The following is a 19,458-nucleotide window of genomic DNA, read 5'->3' as shown; positions in this document are numbered from 1 at the left end:
ACAGGCTGGGCTGAGGGTCCCCCCCTCTCCTCACCCCCCCCCCAGGGCACAAATTTTTGTGCACCGGGCCTCTAGTTATTAAATATTAAGAACCCTGTGTATTGTGCCTACCCAGTATATGTATGCAAACAGAAATATTTTAGAATTGCTGTATAGACAGTTTAGATGAAATTTTTAGTTTAACAGACTTTGTAATGTTCACATCAACAAAGCAGGGTTTCTGTGGACTGGCCCTGACCTGAAGTACCACTAGAAATGGATGTTGTACTCAGTCATTTTAAAAAAGACTTCCCCTCTCTTTTTATCTCAGTTATGTTGTCTTTTTGGATTTTTCTCACACAGTGCTACTGTATTTCATGAACTGGTGTATAAACAAACCAAAATTATTTCTGCAAATCAAGAACTTATATATGAAGGACGCCGCTTAGTTCTAGAACCTGGAAGACTAGGACAGCATTTCCCTAAAACTACTGAGGAAAATCCTATCTTTGTAGTAAGCCGGGAATCTCTGGATACCATAGGATTGAAATATGAAAAAAGTAAGTTGGGATTTTTCTTGTTCTTACTCGCCATTAAAAAAAACCAACACTGGCCCTGACTGGTGTGCTCAGTGGTTAGAGCATCGGCCTTCACACCAGAAGGTCGCAGGTTCGATTCCTGGTCAAGGGCACCTACCTGGGTAACAGGCTTATCTCCCACCCCGGTCAGAGCTTAAGGCAACCAGTTGATGTGTCTCTCACATGGATGTTTCTCCCTCTCTCTCTCTCCCCCTCCCCCCTTCCACTCTCTCTGAAAAAAAGAAAAAGAAAATCAGTGGGAAAATATCCTCAGGTTAGGATTAACAAAATAAACAAAAAAAACCTAAAAATGATTATCTTCATAAAGTTGATTGATGATGACATTATTGTAGACCTTCCATAAACATTAAAATTTTGTAAATTAGTTGTACAAAATTAGTAAAATTTAAAAGCCTTGTAGGTAATACAATTTGATATTAAATATTTTATTTCATAAAGTGGTAAAATAGTTTGTCATGTATGTTTCACTGTAGCTTTCTGCTTTTAGTATTTTACTCATATTCAAAATAACCTTTTGTGCCATAAATTTCAGCAAATATTTCTTGTGCCCAGTGTGAATGGGACACTTTGCCAGGCTTTGGAGTCTAAGAAAAATTAGATCTGCATTTTGGAGTCTTTTAAATTATTAACTGTTGAAAAAAATAAACTATCCAGATTTTTACATTTCTATTTGGATTTTGGGATTTGATTTCAACTTAAATAGAGGTATTGAGCTGGTTGTGTTGGAATATATTTAAGAAAAAAATGAAATTCCTTAGAAATATTGTAGGTAATTTGTTACAGGATGAGCATTATTGTTTCAAGTATTGTTGTTCTTTTAAATATGATGTTATGATTTTTATTTTTTTTAGAGATAGAAAGGGAGAGGGAGAAAGAGAGAGTCATTGATCTGCTGCCTCTTGCATGCCCCCTACTAGGGATCAAACCCAAAACCTGGACTTGTGCCCTGACCTGGAATTGAACCTTCCACCACTTGGTGCATGGGAGGATGCTCAACCACTGAGCCACGCCAGCCAGGCTGTTGTTTTTAACCAGGGAAAGAACATTATAGTTTGTCACTATTTTTAATTTAATTTAAAGGTTGATGTTGAAGTTAGAGGTTACTATATAAAGGATACAATAATTTACTCAAAATTCTCTATTTCTGATTTTAACTATTTTATTTAATGTTTCAGTTTCCCTCCCTAAAGTACATCCACGTTATGATTTAGATGGAGATGCTAGCATGGCTAAGGTTAGTATTTAATTAAATATCTATATAAACATCTGAGTTCAAATTATCTTATCAATAGTGGAAGCAATAAAATGTATTGTGTCTTTATATATGCCTATTTGATTTAGGAAATCATTCACTTAAATTGTTATCCATTGCAAATTATTTTGTGTTCTTTCTTTTTGACTTTATAGCCTTTTTTTTAATTCACAGAAAACTTTCTCCATGGAGGCAGTGCATGTTTAACATTATCATGTTAAGGTTGAAATGTTCATTACAGTTCTATCTATCCTTAGCTTTTAGAAATTGGTAGTTAATTGTGTTTTTAATTAAACTGATAAAAATATATGTTTGAAAATTTTTATGTAAAAGGTTTCCTTGCCCTGTACCATAGTTAGCACCAAATGATAACATTTTGCATTTCTTCTTTAGGCAATGACAGGAGTTGTGTGTTACGCTTGTAGAATTGCCAGTACCTTGCTGCTTTATCAGGAATTAATGCGAAAGGGGATACGATGGTTGATGTAAGTAACAAGTGGAAATTTAAAAATTGATCTTCACATAGACCTCACTAAATAACTGATAACCACCCCATCTCTTCAGACTAGGTTGGGTCAGCTGATTGATTTTGTTACAATATTTTGTTTTCACATTTAGTTTATAAAACATTTAGCAGCTATTTTATTCATTAATTTTATAATGACCTTGTGAGACAGGATATTAATATCTGAGTTTGAAAACTTACACCACACTTACGATGTGATGGCAAATGAATTCCTTTTCTGAGGACCTTAACTTGGTTGTCATTTCATTGTCTTGGGAGGCTTAGTCATTGTTGTAATCCAGTACAACCTGTATTTCTTTCCAGGGTTTTTGTCCTCGGAATCTCTTCCTAAATAAAGTATACACTCAGTTGTTGTTGTTTTTTTAATATATTTTATTGATTTTTTACAGAGAGGAAGGGAGAGGGATAGAGAGTTAGAAACATCGATGAGAGAGAAACATCGATCAGCTGCCTCCTGCACACCTCCTACTGGGGATGTGCCCGCAACCAAGGTACATGCCCTTGACCGGAATCGAACCTGGGACCTTTCAGTCCGCAGGCCGACACTATCCACTGAGCCAAACGGGTTTGGTGGCACTCAGTTTTTTTTAAAAAACAAAAACAGCATTTTTGAAATTCACATGCTATAAAATTTACCCATTTTTAAAATGTGCAATTCAGTGATTTTTTTGTACATTCAGAGTTGTGCAATCATCACCCCTAATTTTTATCAACCCAAAAAGAAACCTGCACCCATTCACTCCCCACTTTTGTTATAACCTCCTAGCCCACCACTAGTATACTTTCTGTTGTTGTAGATTTGCCTGTTCTAGACATTTTATATAAATGAAAGCATATGCTATGAGCACACACTCACCCTGACAAGCAATTTAAAAGCTAATTTTTTTTTACTAAGTCACTTAATATAGTTACTCTTGGTCAGAATATTGATCATCTAGTTCGGTATGTTCCCCCTAAAAGTGATGCTAGGAAATGTTTTGAAAATGACCTTTTTTTAACTTTTCATGATTTGTAGATATCACCTTTGCTTTTGATAGAAATGGAGAATAAATGGTGTCTTTTAAGAATCATAACTAGTTCTATACAACATCATTTGAAGTTTTTGAATTTTATACACCCACAGTAATGGCATCATGTTCTCTGGGCTCCTAGTGTTCTTCTACTTAAATTCTTATAACAGTTTCTGTGTGCCCACCTCATTCCTAGTCTTCCCTTCTTGCAAAAACATGTATGAAGCATGTCATCATTCTTGTTCTGCTGCTGCTTCTAAGGAGAAAAAGGGCTCTTTTTCCCCCTTTTATCTTTATGTTTAATCCATAAATGTATGCTTATAATATTTTTTATGTGTTCATAAGCCTATGTTTTTCTCTTTCCATTAAGAAGCCTCTTTGCTTTTACTAAGTAGTTTCTGGAGAAATCTAAATGTTGACTCCAATTGTTTTCACAGTATTGTTACTAGCAGCTCTCGTTTCTCTTGCTGTTGTTACCTACCCTAATCACTGCTCCCTAAAGCTTTTATTCCTTTTACTTTTGAGCTTTTAGTTTATTAAGTCATGAGAAAATAGTTTTTAATGTACACCACTGTTGGTAAACTTCTTTATCAGTTAGTAAGGTCTCTTTGTTTTTATAACTTTTAAACTTGTAAATACCACTCTTAGCAAAAACAGGCATCAGGTCTTAGTTTGTCGACCCTTGATATAAACCAAAAGCCCTTCAATTATATTATTTACTACTAGTGGCCTGGTGCACGAAATTCATGCACTCCAGCGGGGGAAGAGGGTCCCCCAGCCTGGCCTGTGCCTTGTCACAGTGCGAGAGCCCTCCGTTCCATCGCCCCAAAGAGTTAGATCCTGCCCACCCATCCGGGGCTCCTCGATGAATTGCCCCAAAGAGGTAGGCCGGAACTGGGGAAGGCCTGCGGACCCCCAGCGCAGGCGCACGGAGAGGCCTCCACCACCCCCCACCCCCGTCCTCAACGCTGCAAGTCCCCGCCCACCCGCGCCTGCTGCGCGTGCAACCTGCTGATTGGTCGTTATACGTGAGGGCGTCCCGACCAATTTGCATATTACCCTATTATTAGTATAGATGTCATTCTGCTTCTTGAGAGGTTGCCTTGATATAAAGTAGAAATCGGACAGCAAGGTACATGCCCTTGACCGGAATCGAACCTGGGACCCTTCAGTCCACAGGCCGATGCTCTATCCACTGAGCCAAACCGGTTTCGGCGTTTTGTAGTATTTTTAAAATTTGGGGATTACTTCTGATTTTTACTATGAGTAGTAAAAATTCTGGTGGTATAAAATGTAATGTAATGCTATTCAGCTTATTTCTTTTTATTGTAGATTAGTTCTTATTTTTAATCTATTAATGCTTTGGATTTCTAAATTGTTAACCTAATATGTAGTAATGGTTTATGCCCTAGATATGTATAAGACTCACAAAAATGCTTTTAATAATAAAAAGTGAATTGGCTCTCATAATATATCAAGACTTAAGAAATTTGAACAGAAGGATAGCAGAGTAATTAGTGGTAGGCAAGAGAAAACAAATAATTCTTTAGATATACTAATGAGAATTTTTTTTTAGAGAATTAGTTAAAGATGATTATAATGAAACTGTTCACAAAAAGACAGAAGTTGTGATCACATTGGAATTCTGCCTCAGAAGCATTCAAAGTATGAAAGTGTGAGTAGGTTACTTTCTTAACTAATAGTTGTTAAAATGTTAAATATTGTTACATTTCTGTTTAATTTGTTTAATTATCCTTGACACATATTGCATGCTATGCAAATGTTTGTATTAAGGCACAACCTTAGTTTAAGTTTCTTCCTCACAAAGGCAGAAAAATATCCAGTTGTCTCAGTAAGAAATGAACACCATCTCTGTTAGTATTTCTCCTTCCCTTTGTTAGGGAAAAGGTAACCTGAGCCAGAAACATCTCATGTTATACCTTGCAAAGCAGATGCTCTGAATAGGAAAATAAAAAGCCTGTAATCAACAAAGGAAATAGGAAGAGGTATTCTAGAACTGTAGTTTTGTAGTATTTTTTTAAAAATATATTTTATTGATTTTTTACAGAGAGGAAGGGAGAGAGATAGAGAGTTAGAAACATCGATGAGAGAGAAACATCGATCAGCTGCCTCCTGCACACCTCCTACTGGGGATGTGCGCGCTACCAAGGTACATGCCCTTGACCGGAATCGAACCTGGGACCCTTCGGTCCGCAGGCCGACGCTCTATCCACTGAGCCAAACCGGTTTCGGCGTTTTGTAGTATTTTTAAAATTTGGGGATTACTTCTAGTTTACTTTGCTTATTAAGCTTATCCCTGAGAATGTCTTTCGAAACAGAATATTTCAAATTGCCCTCTTCCTAGGCTATACTATTTGTACAGCATAGGAAATATAGTTAGTGAAATCAGAATTTACTGTTGACCACTATTAATTCTGAAATGTAGTATTATGACTATTATCCTGGCATAAGACTATATGAAATTAAGTTGTCTTATATTTTATCTCTTAACCTGCAAATGTTTAAGTAGAAGTATATAAAATTCTTTCTTTACAAAGACATCAAGTTTTCTTGAAATCTATTGCTTTGTAGATTTTGTATTCAGAATTTTATCCTTAAATTATAATGATAATAACTCAAATGTAATTTATAAAAAATCTTTTTAGATTAAATCTGTGTATTCATTATACTCATTTAATTTTTCCATACTTGGTTTTCACACAGATATGAAAAATTGTTGAAAACCAATCTAGAAGCAACAGACTTAGATGAAATTTCAGACATACACACCAAATTGTTGAGAGTAAGTATTTACAAAATTGTGAGAATCATAGGCTCATAGTCAGTTTCTTTGCTGGATAGAATAGATCTAAACTTTCCGAGAGAGATGATGTACTAAAGGATACCTGAAGTATTCTTTTCCTATTTTTAGGTACTATTTATAATATTTAAATACCATTACTGCCATGCAATTCTTTACAATGTTTCCAAATGTCTGCTTTGCTTTAAGCCCATTTCTCTCTCCCTTTCTTCCTGTCTCTCTTTAAAATTGATAATGTTCTTCTTATGTTGCTTCTATGGCAGTTAAAGCAAGCTCATAAATGTAATTTAACAACAGGGTACTTAAACTTGCTTAGAATTAGATGCATGTTAGGAAAATATCAGATCTTTTCTAAAATAAAAAGTAAGGAAAGAAAGATTTAGGTTCCTAAAGGCTGGGAATCATTTCTATACCTAAAGAAATTAGGACAAAAGTCTCTCTTCTACTGAAAAAATACAGTAGCATTTCAGGTAGTTTCTGATCTCTTAATACAATGTATTGTAAAAGAACTGATTACTAATCCCAGGATTGCCCCTATTTACCTAGCTATTCCTGCCTGGTGACTTAAGCAAGGCCTTTAATTCTTTGCTTCCTTATTTTCTTTTTCTTTAAAATATGCAGTTTTTTATCCTGTTGTACCAATTAAATGAGATAAATAAAAATGCTATACTCCTGCAAGTTTTTAGCATTTGAAGTATTCTTTCATGAAATGGATGTTAAATTAAAAGAAAAAGAACTTGATACAGTATCCCTTTTTTCTTTTTCCAGCTTAGTCTGATTTTTAGTTGTTTTTTTCCTTCAGTTTTATATCTAGAACAGTGATTTTCAAAATATGAGTCATGAACAACTAGTAGGTTGTATAGTGTGTAGCAGTGTTTTTAAATGGAATAGAATAGAAAATGTTAGCATACATCACATATAATAATGAAATTACTGTTCCAGGAAACTTTCAGTTCAGTTATATATATACACATTTAAGTGATACAGAGTTAAATTAAAGTGAATGTCATGGTCAAAAAAGTTTTTTAAATGTTGATATAGAATAAAGCAAATAAAAGTTAAGAAACAAATTGTCTTCCCCAATATTTGTTTGTTTTTAAATATAGGCAGTTATATTGTGTTTTTTGTTCTTTTTCTGCTTTTGTCTTAGAACTTTATTTACTGGCTCATAGTCCGAATAGATACTTATTTCTAGTGCAAGTGTCATTTGAGCACTTGGAATTGAAGTTGTATGTTTTCTTTAGGGAGCCCAAGTGTTTCTCACTTGTGTGACATTTTTGGGAAGATTTGGATTTCCTATGAGAATTGGAGCATGGATGATTAAATAACTTAAAGTCGCTGAGTCTTATGAAATTAGGGCTTTAACTTCAGACCAATTACTTTTCACTATGTTGCATTGTTTTTTTCTCATAACTTGTTTATTTGCTTAAAATCTCCTAGTGGAGATCTTAAAATTTTTTCCTACTGTAAAACAAAATGTTTAAATAAAATGTATATGTAGAAATGATACCATATATGCTCCCCACACAAAAATGATTCTCAGAGTAGGTCCTGGACCAACAGCCCCAGCCTCACATAAGAACTTGTTAGAAATGTACATTTTGGGGCCCCACCTGTTGAATCAGGAACTGTGATGGTAGGGCCCAGAAATCCATTATTTGAGTTGTTGGGTTTTTTCTTTAAATACTTTTTTATTTTTTAATTACAGTTGGCATACAATATTATATTAGTTTAAGTGTACAACCCAGTGATTAGACATTATATAACTTACTAAGTAATCTTTCCAATGCATTTTGTGCCCATCTGATACCATATATAGTTACTATGATATTATTAACTACTAGTGGCCCGGTGCATGAAATTCATGCACGGGTCCCTCAGCCCAGCCTGCCCCCTCTCACAGTCCAGGAGCCCTGAGGGGATGTCCTACTGATGGCTTACGCCTGCTCCTAAGCTGCAATTAGGCCTCCCTCTGCGGGAGGCGACCGAGATGATCAGGAGAAGGCACCTGAGGATATTTTTCCGTTGATTTTTAGAGAGCGTGGAAGAGAGGAAAAGACAAAAACATCAATGTGAGAGGGACACTTCGATTGGTTGCCTCCTGCATGAGCCAAGGCTCTATCCACTGAGCCAAACTGGCTAGGGCAGAATATGACATTTCTTTTCTTTTTTTTTAAATACATATTTTATTGATTTTTTTACAGAGAGGACGGTAGAGGGATAGAGAGCTTGAAACATCGATGAGAGAGAAACATCGATCAGCTGCCTCCTGCACACCCCCTACTGGGGATGTGCCCACAACCCAGGTACATGCCCTTGACCGGAATCAAACCTGGGATCCTTCAGTCCGCAGGCCGATGCTCTATCCACTGAGCCAAACCGGTTAGGGTGGATATGACATTTCTCATTCCCTCCAGCAGCGGACCTTCGTTTTTTCCCCCAGGAGTGAGGTGGAAAAACCCTAGATCACCTTCTTGGATTCTTATTAGCCAAGTTACCAAGAACACTGCAAGTGGAGTACCGTGAGCTTAGCCAATGAGTGGTCAGAAAACGTGTTTCCTGTGCAGCTCACATGTGTAGAGGCAGCACTTAAGTCCCCGCCCAACCGTGTGCACCTCACCAGGCACGCAGCCCTGCCCAACTGCGCACACCTGCTGTACACGCAGGTGATGGATTGTGATGGCATGAGGGTGTGACGTCCACATAAGCTTTTATTAGTATAGATACTCCCTATGCTGTACTTTACATCCTTGTAACTGTTCTGTAACTACCAATTTGTACTTCTAACTCCCTTCATCTTTTTCACCCATCTCCCTAACCCCCCTTTGATCTGGCAACCCCCTTCGATGTTCACCATATCTATAAGTCTGTTTCTGTTCTGCTTCTTTGTTTATTTTGGTTTTTTAGAGTCATTTGTTGAAAGATATGTATTTATTGCTATTTTATTGTTCATATTTATATCTTTTAAAGAAGATCCTTTAACATTTCATGTAATACTGGTTTGGTGGCAATGAACTCCTTTGCCTTTTTCTTATCTTGGAAGTTCTTTATATGTTCTTCAATTTTAAATGAAAGCTTGCTAGGTAGAATAATCTTGGTTGTAGGTCCTTGCTTTTCATCACTTTGAAAATCTTTGCCTTCTGATCTGCAAAGTTTCTGTTGAAAAATCAGCTGACAGTCTTATGGAAGCTCCCTTGTAAGTAACTAAATTCTTTTCTCTTACTGCTTTTAAAATTCTCTCCTTGTTTTCATCTTTTTGCATTTTAATTACGATGTGCCTTGGTGTGGGCCCCTGGGTTCATCTTGTTTGGGACTCTCTGTACTTCCTGGACTTATATGTCTATTTCCTTCACCAGGTTAGGGAAGTTTTCTTTTTTTAATATATTTTTTATTATTGATTTCAGATAGGAAGGGAGAGGGAGAGAGATGGAGACATCAGTGATGAGAGAGAATAATTGATCGGCTGCCTCCTGCAAGCTCCCCACTGGGGATCAAACCTGCAACCTGAGCATGTGCCCTGACCAGGAATCAAACCGTGACCTCCTGGTTTATAGGTCAAAGCTCAACCATTGAGCCACACCAACTGGGCAGGGAAGTTTTCCATTACTATTTTTTTACATGGGTTTTTTTTTCTTGTTTTAATATATTTTATTGATTTTAGAGAGGAAGGGAGAGGGAAAGAGAGATAGAAACATCAATGATGAGAGAGAATCATTGATCGGCTGCCTCCTGCACGCCCCACACCGGGGATCGAGCCTGAAACCCGGGCATGTGTCCCTGATCATAATTGAATCCAGGACCTTTCAGTCTACAGGTCAACGCTCTATCCTCTGAGCCAAACCGGCTTGGGCTACATGGGTTTTCAATTCCTTGTTCTCTTTTTTCTCCTTTTGGTGCTCCCATGATGTGAATGCTGGTACACTTGAAGTTGTCCTGGAGGCTCTTTATACTATCCTCATTTATTTTTTAATTCTTTTTTCTTTTTGCTGTGCTGATTGTGCTTTCTTATCTTCCAAATCTCTGATTGGATCCTCTCCATCTACTCCACTGTTGATTCCCTATAATGTATTCTTCATTTCTGACTAGTTATTTTTTTATGTTTTCCAGTTACATTTTTATGTTTCCTGTGTCTCTTTGTTGAAATTCTTCCTAAGTTCATTGAGCATCCTTACAACCAGTGTTTGGAGTTCTGCATCTAGTAGATTGCTTATCTCCATTTAGTTTAGTTCTTTTTCCAGGGTTTTGTTGTATTTCTTCATTTGAGACATATTTCTTTATCTCCTCATTTTGGCAGCCTCTCTGTGTTTGTTTCTACATATTAGGTAGAGCTGCTACATCTCGTGGACTTGGTAGAGTGGTCTATGTAGTGGGTGTTCTGTAGGATCCAGAGGCATAGCCTCCCCGTTCACCCAAGTTGGGAACTCTAAGTGCGCACCTTTTCCCCACTGTTTGCTGTATACACCCTCCTGTTGTAGTTGAACCTTGATTGCTGTTGGCACATCAATGGGAGGGCTTTACTCCTAGGCCTATCAACTACAAGGATTGGCTGCAACCACTATGAAGGATCAGCTGTCCACTCCATGAAGGAAGGTTTATTTCATCAGGGCTCTTGTGCCCACTGAGTATGTTGATTTTGGAGGTGGTTGGGTGATGCTTCAACATGGTCTGCTGGCTCTGGGGCCTCTCAGGAGGTTCAGGCCCAAATCCGCTGTGGCTTGTATTCTGCCCAGAGCCACCCAGCATGAGTTACAAAGCAATCTGAAAATGGCTTCTACTTGTGCTGGGCTTGGAGGTGCCCAGGAGAGGCCAAGCTGTGGACCAAGGCTGGCTACTGCTAGTGCCAGGCCTGAGGCCACATAGCACGAGGTACAGGGAACACCAAGGCCAGATGCTGCTTGTATGAGAGATTTTAGGAAAGTCTGAAGCATGAGCCAAAACAGGCCATTGCCTGCAAGTTAGGTAGGGCATCTCAGGGAATCTCCAGGGTGGGGTGAATAATGTTAGCCAGGTTAATGGAGACTCAGATGTGTCTGCCTGCTGGCTGTGTTGGGGGAAGGCTTAGAAAAGGAACAATGGCCTCTGCCAACACTTCTGTCTGGGAGAAAACTACTTCTCCAGCTCTTGTCCTGATGCCAGACAATTCAGTTCCTCCTCCTATGTCCCTGGTGCCTTTGGAGCTACTGCCCCAGCGCTGGAGCTCAGAGGGTGTGAGTCCAGGTAAGTCCATGCATGGGCCCTTTAAAAGGGACATCTGTGACTCCAGTAGCCCTCCATCTCACTCAGCCACAATCCCCCCTGGATTTTACAGCCAGAAGTTATGGGACTTCTCTGCCTGGCACTGGAATCCTGGACTGGAGGGCCTGGTGTGGGGCTGGGACCCCTCGTTCATCAAGGTGGACCTCCGCATCTGAGATTTCCCTCCCAATTTTTATCTGTCCCCACGTGGGTGTGGAACCAGCTTATTCCATGTCTCCGCCCCTGCTACCAGTCTCCATTTGACTTCTTTAATTCCGTAGTTGTAGGACTTCCATTCAGCCATATTTCAGGCATTCTGTAGTTTAGTTGTATTTTTTATGTGGTTGTAAGAGAAATTGTACTACCTATGCCACCATCTTGACTGAAAGCCCCAGCAATCCATGTTTTAACAAGTCCTCCAGAAGATTTGGATGCTGCTAAAGTTTGACAAGCACTATTTTAGCGCTCTCTTTTTATATATATTATTAAATGATTGTTACCCTGTGAGCAGACAATTGTTATTTTTATTTTTTGTATAATACTATTAAAGAGCATTTTCCAGTTTTGGGTTTTTGGTGGGGTTTTTTGTAAAACTTTCTTTTCATAGAAATAATATTGTAGCCAATGGATTTATTAGTATTTTTACTTATTATCTCCCTGTTGTTGGTTTTTTAGGTTGCTTGCCATTTTCACACTTCTATGTAATGCTGTAAAAATAAATAACTTTATCCATAAACTATTTTCCATAGTTTGGAAGTATAAGGTACTTAAAGCATATACTTAACTTATTCTTAATGTTGATGTTAGAGAAGACATAAAGCATGGAAAGCAAGACATATTTGACCATAAAACTTAAGATTTCTATATGTTAAAAAAATGTTAAAAAGCAAATTGAGAAAATATGATAAAGGTTTTTTTAAATAAAAATACCTCATTCAAATTGATTAGGAAAACATTAAATCTGCAGTTAAAAGACAATGTTTAGAAATTATTTTAAAGATCAGTTGACCTAATAAAACTCTTGGGAAAAAAATGTTTACAATATTAATAGCAAAATGTATTATAACAGGAAGGTACTATTTTTGTCTTTCAAATTAGCCAGGCTTCATCAGAGTTTTTGGTTCAACAGGTGGGACCCCAAAGTGTGCATTTGTAGCATGTTCCTATGTGAGCTGAGGCTGCTGGTCCAGTGCTGACAAGAGTGTAGTTAAAAGGGTATGATTGTTTGTTGCTAATGGCAGTGTAAACCGCCACTGAAAACTTTATTTGAAATCAGTAGTATGTATCAGAATCCTTAATATTTAGGTATTTTTATTTAAGTCTGGCCTTTATCCTTTCTTTAAAAGTTTTACTAATGCTTAGTTCTGTGGTAGGTAAATGATAAATACTAAGCTTAAAATGAACAGGATCTTAAATGAGATTTCTTTTCATTTTCTGTTTTAAATAGGAATTATCTTTTTGTTTGGCATCTGAACATATAGAGCACAGTCTTGGCTACCTACATTTTATCCTTGGGGCTTTATTATGGGATAGAGTATTAACAATATTTTACAGAGAAAGAAACAAGCTTAATTGAATGATTAAATGTATTTGTATATTCAGACTTTGAGTTTAAATAATCCATAAAGAAATATGATTAAGACTTTAGACTCCATTGGCACTGTGATTATCATTTCTGATTTTTTGGTAATCTGGACCTGAACTCATTGATTTTATTTAGCTTTCCAGTTCTCGGGGAACAATAGAAAACAGTCTTCAGGATATCGAAAGCGAATTATCTCCAGGTGGATTGCTGTCAGATACATGGGCCCATCAAGAAGGCACTCATCCAAAAGATAGACAGTAGGTTATAACTTTGTTGGTAGTTTCTGCTCTTATTAATAATGTACTTTTTCACATCAAATCAGTTAATTTATTTGGGTTTTTCTTCCTTAAATAGTGTAGAAAAGCTACAAGTCCTGTTAAATTGGATCACAGAGATTTACTATCAATTCAAAAAAGACAAAGCAGAACGTAGTAAGTAAAATTTAACATTTGTTAATCTAATAAAATTAGCCCTACTAGTTGTAATCCAGCTTATAGTGAAGAACAAATTTAGTATATTTATAAGGATGGCTGCTTAAGTTATTTTTCAGAGATTTGATTCTGTCAGAAGTTAAATGTACTAAATGATTTTTAAAACCAACCTTTTGGATATTTCAAACCAGGGGTCATGAACTCCACAACCTCTGGAGGCCAGCACATAGCAGGGATAAAATTGGCCAGTGGAGACTGAGGAGAACTGGAGAGGAGATACCCCCATCCAAAGGGGAGAGTCACTATTTAAATTCACCTGATTTATTGCCCAATCTCTCTGTATCTCAAAAAGAGCTAGAAAAACAGGTTTTACTTGAAATATTCTGTTTTTAAATGTTGGCAGCTAATTTTCCTTTTTAATTTTAACACCTTACAGACCAAATGAAAGCATTTGTGGCCTGTATTTAACTCATGGGTCACAAGCTAGTGACACCTGCTTTAAACTCTTAGATTTTTTAAAGTAATCTCAAAGAAAAAAAATACTGTGTGTGATTTTATGATTGTACATTTACAAAAGTAATATATTTTTTTACTTTTAGAATTACCTTATAATGAAGAACAAATCCACAAATTTGATAAGTAAGTGTCCAGATTATGTTTAATAATTATTTTTGGTTATGTTATTAATGTAATTCTTAAAGTTTAAATTAATTACAATTTAAAATATGTTTTAATCTTGGCTCTACACAATTATTACTGTGTGCACATATTTGAGGCTCACTTACCTAGCTCCAGATTGAGAGGATACTGAGGTGGGAGAAAGGGGCAGGCTTCTCCTGCCTCAGGTGCTTCTGTTGCATAAGGGCAGATAATGGAGAGTACAGACTTAATTACCTTCTTAACCTTAACTCAGTAAATATTTTTTGACCATTCTCCCTTCTCATTCTCCTCCTCTTGCTATTATAACGTCTGTTAGAAACATTTGGCCTTCGTAAATATTCTAAAGTCACAACTTTAAGGAAACAAATTTTACATATTGGAAAGTTTTTAAATATTGGAAATAGAAACGGTGATATTGGTTTAAGCCTCTGATTATTTCTAAATTCTAGGCAAAAACTGTATTACCATGCAACAAAAGCAATGACCCACTTCACAGATGAATGTGTTAAAAAGTACGAGACATTTTTGGATAAGTCAAGAGAATGGATGAGGTAGGTAACTATTTGGGGGCAATGAGTGGTTGATTGTATAATACACATTTTAATGTATATTATATATTTTAAGTAGGAATAATATTTCATTAGATTGCTTATTAATTGATTCTTTTTGGTTTTCAGAAAGATGCTTCATCTTAAGAAACAGTTGTTATCCCTAACTAATCAGTGTTTAGATATTGAAGAGGAAATATCGAAGTATCAAGACTATACAAATGAGGTACAGCTACCAAAGTATTTAGGGGGGAAAGTACTTTTTTTCTATTAGGGAAAATGGAAATAAATTCTTTTCCGTTTACATTTTATTATGAATGAGAAGGGAGAAATAGTACATAATATGCATGTATCAGCTCTACTTGCCTGTTTGTGGGATATAGAGATACATATTTTTTAATCCTCGCATGAGGATATGTTTTTATTGATCTGAGAGAGAGAGAGAGAAAGAGAGAGAGAGAGAAGCTTCAACGTGAGAGAGAAACATTGATTGGTTGCCTCCCATAGGCACCCTGATAGGGATTGAGCCTGCTACCTTTTGGTTTACGGGATGACACTCGAACCACCTTACCCACCCAGCCAGGTCTGTGGTATATATTTTGAGCCAAGTTTTAAGAACTTAGATGTTTTACAGTTGAAAACATCTGGTAGACTATTATTTTATCATCCATAACAAAAGATTTTTAAAGAGTATTGATTTAAGTATTATATCACTGATGGTTTTCAAATTAAAATGTAAAGCTATAAATGGCTTATTAAAGCCTGTAACATTTGATCTAAGATCTGTAGTAAGTATTTTGTTCTGTGATTGATATGGGATTTTTTTATGTTTTAGTTACAAGAAACTTTGCCTCAGAAAATGTTTGCAGCCTCCAGTGGAATCAAACATACCATGGCTCCAATTTATCCATGTTCTAACACATTAGTAGAAATGACTCTTGGGTAAGAAATTTATTATTTGATAACTATGATGTTTCCATTTGTTTTTGTTGCCGTTTGTGATCTTGATCTTTTATTTTGAAATTTTTTATATTTGTTGTGAATATGTTTGTAAATATTATCTAGTGACTTAGTTTAAGCTATAGAACTAAAACATAATATAAATACAATTCTAAAACATTTGCATACTTTTTTGAACAGAGATGCTTATTTACCTTTATTTTGTATGTATAGTATGAAGAAGTTAAAAGAAGAGATGGAAGGGGTGGTTAAAGAACTTGCTGAAAATAATCATATTTTAGAAAGGTGAGTTAATGCAGATATCATTCTGCCCTGTGATTTTACATGCAGTCAAGTACATACGTATCTATACCTGTATCTCTCTGTCTTCCTATATCGATAGATTAGGCCAGTGGGAAAGCGATATAAAATCAGGACCCTTATTTTGGTGACTTCCATGACGCCTTTTAATTTGTTTGGGATTGTTTGGATAAAACCATGTGAACTATGATTGATTCCATTTTATAGAAGCACTGGTTAATAGAATTATTTATTTGCTTATTTGAATCAGTTTGTGGTAATTATTTTTTATATACTGTTTTCTCACTAGAATTATTTTCAATTTTGGAATCAGAAACTATTTTTTATAACATTTTCTCATTAAAATTATAATTTTCAATTTTGGAATCAGAGTTGCTTATAAGATGCCAGCACCCTGATTGGTACTGGGTAACTTGCAGAGCTCTCTGAAAATCTCCCTGTAAATGCAGTTTAATTCATATTTGAATTCAAAGAATATAATAGTCTACCCTCAGCCTACTCATCCAACTATATTTTTCACTGCTCCCCAAAATGACAGTCTGTGCTTGCTTTGGCAGCACATATACCAAAAATAGCAGTCTGAAGCTTATTTCGCAGAGATGCTTATTTATCTCTATTTTGTTCCATACTACACTGTCCCTGTAGTATGTCATACTTACTCTCAACTCCACATCTTTGCTTCTGAATCCCACCACACCAAAAAGAAGTTATACAGTTCTTCCTAATGCTTTCTGGATTGTGTCACTCTCTGTTTTCTCTTAAGAAGTTCTTCCCACGCCACTGAATTGTATTTTTCACATATTTATAATACCACTGTGTTTCAGTAAGAAATAGAGTAGTTCACAGTTGCTTAAACTCTTTATTCCCCTGAAAAGTATTCTATAGTCTGCTTTAAAATGTTAGGGGGCGCCGAAACCGGTTTGGCTCAGTGGATAGAGCGTCGGCCTGCAGACTGAAGGGTCCCGGGTTCAATTCCAGTCAAGGGCATGTACCTGGGTTGCGGGCACATCCCCAGTGGGAGATGTGCAGGAGGCAGCTGATCGATGTTTCTCTCTTAAAAAAATAAAAAATAAAAAAAATAAAATAAAATGTTAGGGGCCAAATAAAAGAATCTTTTGATGATGCCTTTTTTCTTCTGTTTTTAGGTTTGGCTCTTTAACCATGGATGGTGGCCTTCGCAATGTTGACTGTCTTTAGCTTTCTAAGAAGTTTGAGAAAAGTTTCAGTTTGCACAAGAAAATAATGCTGAGGCATTAAACGAATGCTTCTATATGTGGTCTCTTGTTTCTACAATTCAGCATTTGATGTGGTCATGTAAATATGTATAATATTGTAAATACATAAAAAATATATAAATTTTTGGCTGCTGTTAAGATGTAATTTTATCTTTTAACATTTATAATTATATGAGGGCATTTTACCTCAATGAGCACTAGAAGAAAGCCATTACTGCTGTGTTGAGATATTGATTATCTACTCTTCTGTGTAAGGCTGGATCAGATATCTCTGACTGCCTGCTGGAACATTTTTAAATGGACCCAAAATTGGCATCCTTACAAATCAGAAGACTGATGACACTTTTGTAAGTGGTAGAATGGAGAGGTTGCTTCTGTGGTGGGGAGCAGAACCGAACCACTGTTTTCACAAGGATCACAATTTTTTTGAGAAGGATAAAGTGGCATTATTTTATTTTACAAGGTGCCCAGATACTGGTTATCCTCGTATCTTTTTACTTTCAGATAAATTATTGAGCAAAATTTTTAAGCAATTTAATTATTAAAAGCTATTCATTTTTATTTAGGTCATGAATTTAAAATTGTCGTAAAAATTTTAGGATCATTTCAACTCTTTTAAGCTGTATATGTCTTCTTTAATTCTGCTTACTACTTCATGAAAAAAAATCAATAAATTTCTCAGTTTTAATGTAAATAATTTGTATTTTTCTGTGTACAACAGTTTGAGAAACAAAAAATAGTCTTTTTAAAGAAATATTATGGATAGTGGTGCTAAATTAGTCTCAGACTATTGGATGTAGGGACAATTTTGTTTCTCTTCTAACCCACTGACTCCAGTGTAGTTCTTTCATAAATTTATGCTGCACAAATCCTAAGGTGACATTCTCTGAAAAATCTACCCAGAGTTTTAAACTAAAGGATTATGCTCAGCAAGAAATTATTTTGTCCAACAAAGATTTATGTGGGTTTTTGTTTCCAATATGTCAGATTATTGAAGTGTAGTTATATACAATCTGTATGTCCGTGATAAAGATATCATGTCCTAAGCCTAGAGAGTAAATTTGTCGTGAACATTGGGCAACTAAAAGTGGATTAGGATTTTATTTGAAATCTCAAATTGATTATTATTGTGGTAAGGAATTTTAAATGTCATATAAGAACATTATAGAAATAAATGCATAGGTTGAGTGACTTTACTTATATGAACACAATTATCCCCTGTCAAATATTATACCTGTTGCTGAGAGTGGAGTGAAGGGGTGTTTAATCCCTCTTGATTTTAATTTTCAGTTTGACCATCTAACATGTATGCCCCTAATTGTATAATTTAAATGATCATATTACTGAAAATTAGATAAAATTTTGCTTAAGTTATGTGATCAGTTAATATATTCACAGATATAGTTTTTATTTCAGTGCCTCTAGAAAAAAACACCAATAAACCCTAGCGGAAGGGATTATATTTTTATAAGTTGATAAGAGCAGTTCTATTCCACATTAGTATTGATTAATACTTACTGTTTTATCCCCCAGGTTAAAAATTCAACTAATATCTAATTAATTCAGGAATTGGGCAGCATCTCATCTAGCAAGGATACTCTGAGGAGTTACGCAAAATGAAAGTTTTTATAGAAAGGAGGTGGGGCAAGGGAGTCATCAGCAAAAGAAAAATGAAGGTTATGTGAGGATAGTAATGAGTTCAGGGTGATGACAGCTTCTCATTGGCTAAGCCGTGGTGTTTCTGTTGGCTGGGCTTATTACTGGCAAGAAGAAAACCTTCCTGCTGAGGTAGAACAGTAGGTACTCTTCCTGTTTGAGGTAATTGATGAATAGTTGTCTGGGGGAAAATTGAGAGAAAATAAAGTAATTTGAAGGTGAGGTTATATTAAAAGCCAAGGCTATTTCTATAATCCAGTTTTCTGCCTATTCCTGGGGACTTTTGCTTCAGAGAAGTTTGCTACAGAGAGTTGGAAATGTTTAGCTTGAAAAAAAAAGTAAAAAACAGCCCTTATTTTCAATGAACCTTAATTTGCTCGTGGAATTAAAATACCTCAGAATAAACAAAAAAGAATTAGTTAATCACATTGAGTTCCCCTTCCTTTTCCTAGAAAACTAGAAAGGTCAATGAACCTTTATTCAGGTCAATTTATGTAGCATATTTTATTTTTTAAATATGTTTTATTGATTTTAGAGGAAGGGAGAAGGAGAGAGAGAAACATCAATGATGAGAGAGAATCATTGATCGGCTGCCTCCTGCAGGCCTCCTACTGGGGATCAGGCCCACAACCTGGGCATGTGCCCTGACCAGAAATCTAAC

At 36.1% G+C, this 19,458-nt stretch overlaps 1 protein-coding gene across 4 annotated transcripts in view; it reads left to right on the top strand.

The window, feature by feature from the left end:
• TBK1 (TANK-binding kinase 1) overlaps positions 1-17,840 on the top strand; it is a 45,258-nt gene extending 27,418 nt beyond the window's left edge. For 3 of the 4 annotated variants that reach the window (XM_014544940.1, XM_014544938.1, XM_014544939.1), the window contains 13 exons: positions 343-539; positions 1,754-1,812; positions 2,224-2,315; positions 4,943-5,041; positions 6,091-6,169; positions 13,143-13,264; positions 13,362-13,438; positions 14,038-14,077; positions 14,548-14,649; positions 14,776-14,872; positions 15,482-15,588; positions 15,820-15,891; positions 17,052-17,835. In XM_014544940.1, coding sequence (XP_014400426.1) covers positions 343-539; positions 1,754-1,812; positions 2,224-2,315; positions 4,943-5,041; positions 6,091-6,169; positions 13,143-13,264; positions 13,362-13,438; positions 14,038-14,077; positions 14,548-14,649; positions 14,776-14,872; positions 15,482-15,588; positions 15,820-15,891; positions 17,052-17,103 — 1,195 coding nt within the window. In that variant the 3' untranslated portion in view covers positions 17,104-17,835. Of the gene's footprint in view, positions 1-342; positions 540-1,753; positions 1,813-2,223; positions 2,316-4,942; positions 5,042-6,090; positions 6,170-13,142; positions 13,265-13,361; positions 13,439-14,037; positions 14,078-14,547; positions 14,650-14,775; positions 14,873-15,481; positions 15,589-15,819; positions 15,892-17,051 lie in introns of all 4 variants that reach the window. The other variant, XM_005872689.2, reaches the window with a different exon arrangement.
• Positions 17,841-19,458: the final 1,618 nt, after the last annotated feature.

Source organism: Myotis brandtii, unplaced genomic scaffold, assembly GCF_000412655.1.
Source record: "Myotis brandtii unplaced genomic scaffold, ASM41265v1 scaffold389, whole genome shotgun sequence".
NCBI classification, from domain to species: Eukaryota; Metazoa; Chordata; class Mammalia; order Chiroptera; family Vespertilionidae; genus Myotis; species Myotis brandtii.
This window is presented reverse-complemented; position numbering and strand designations above follow the sequence as displayed.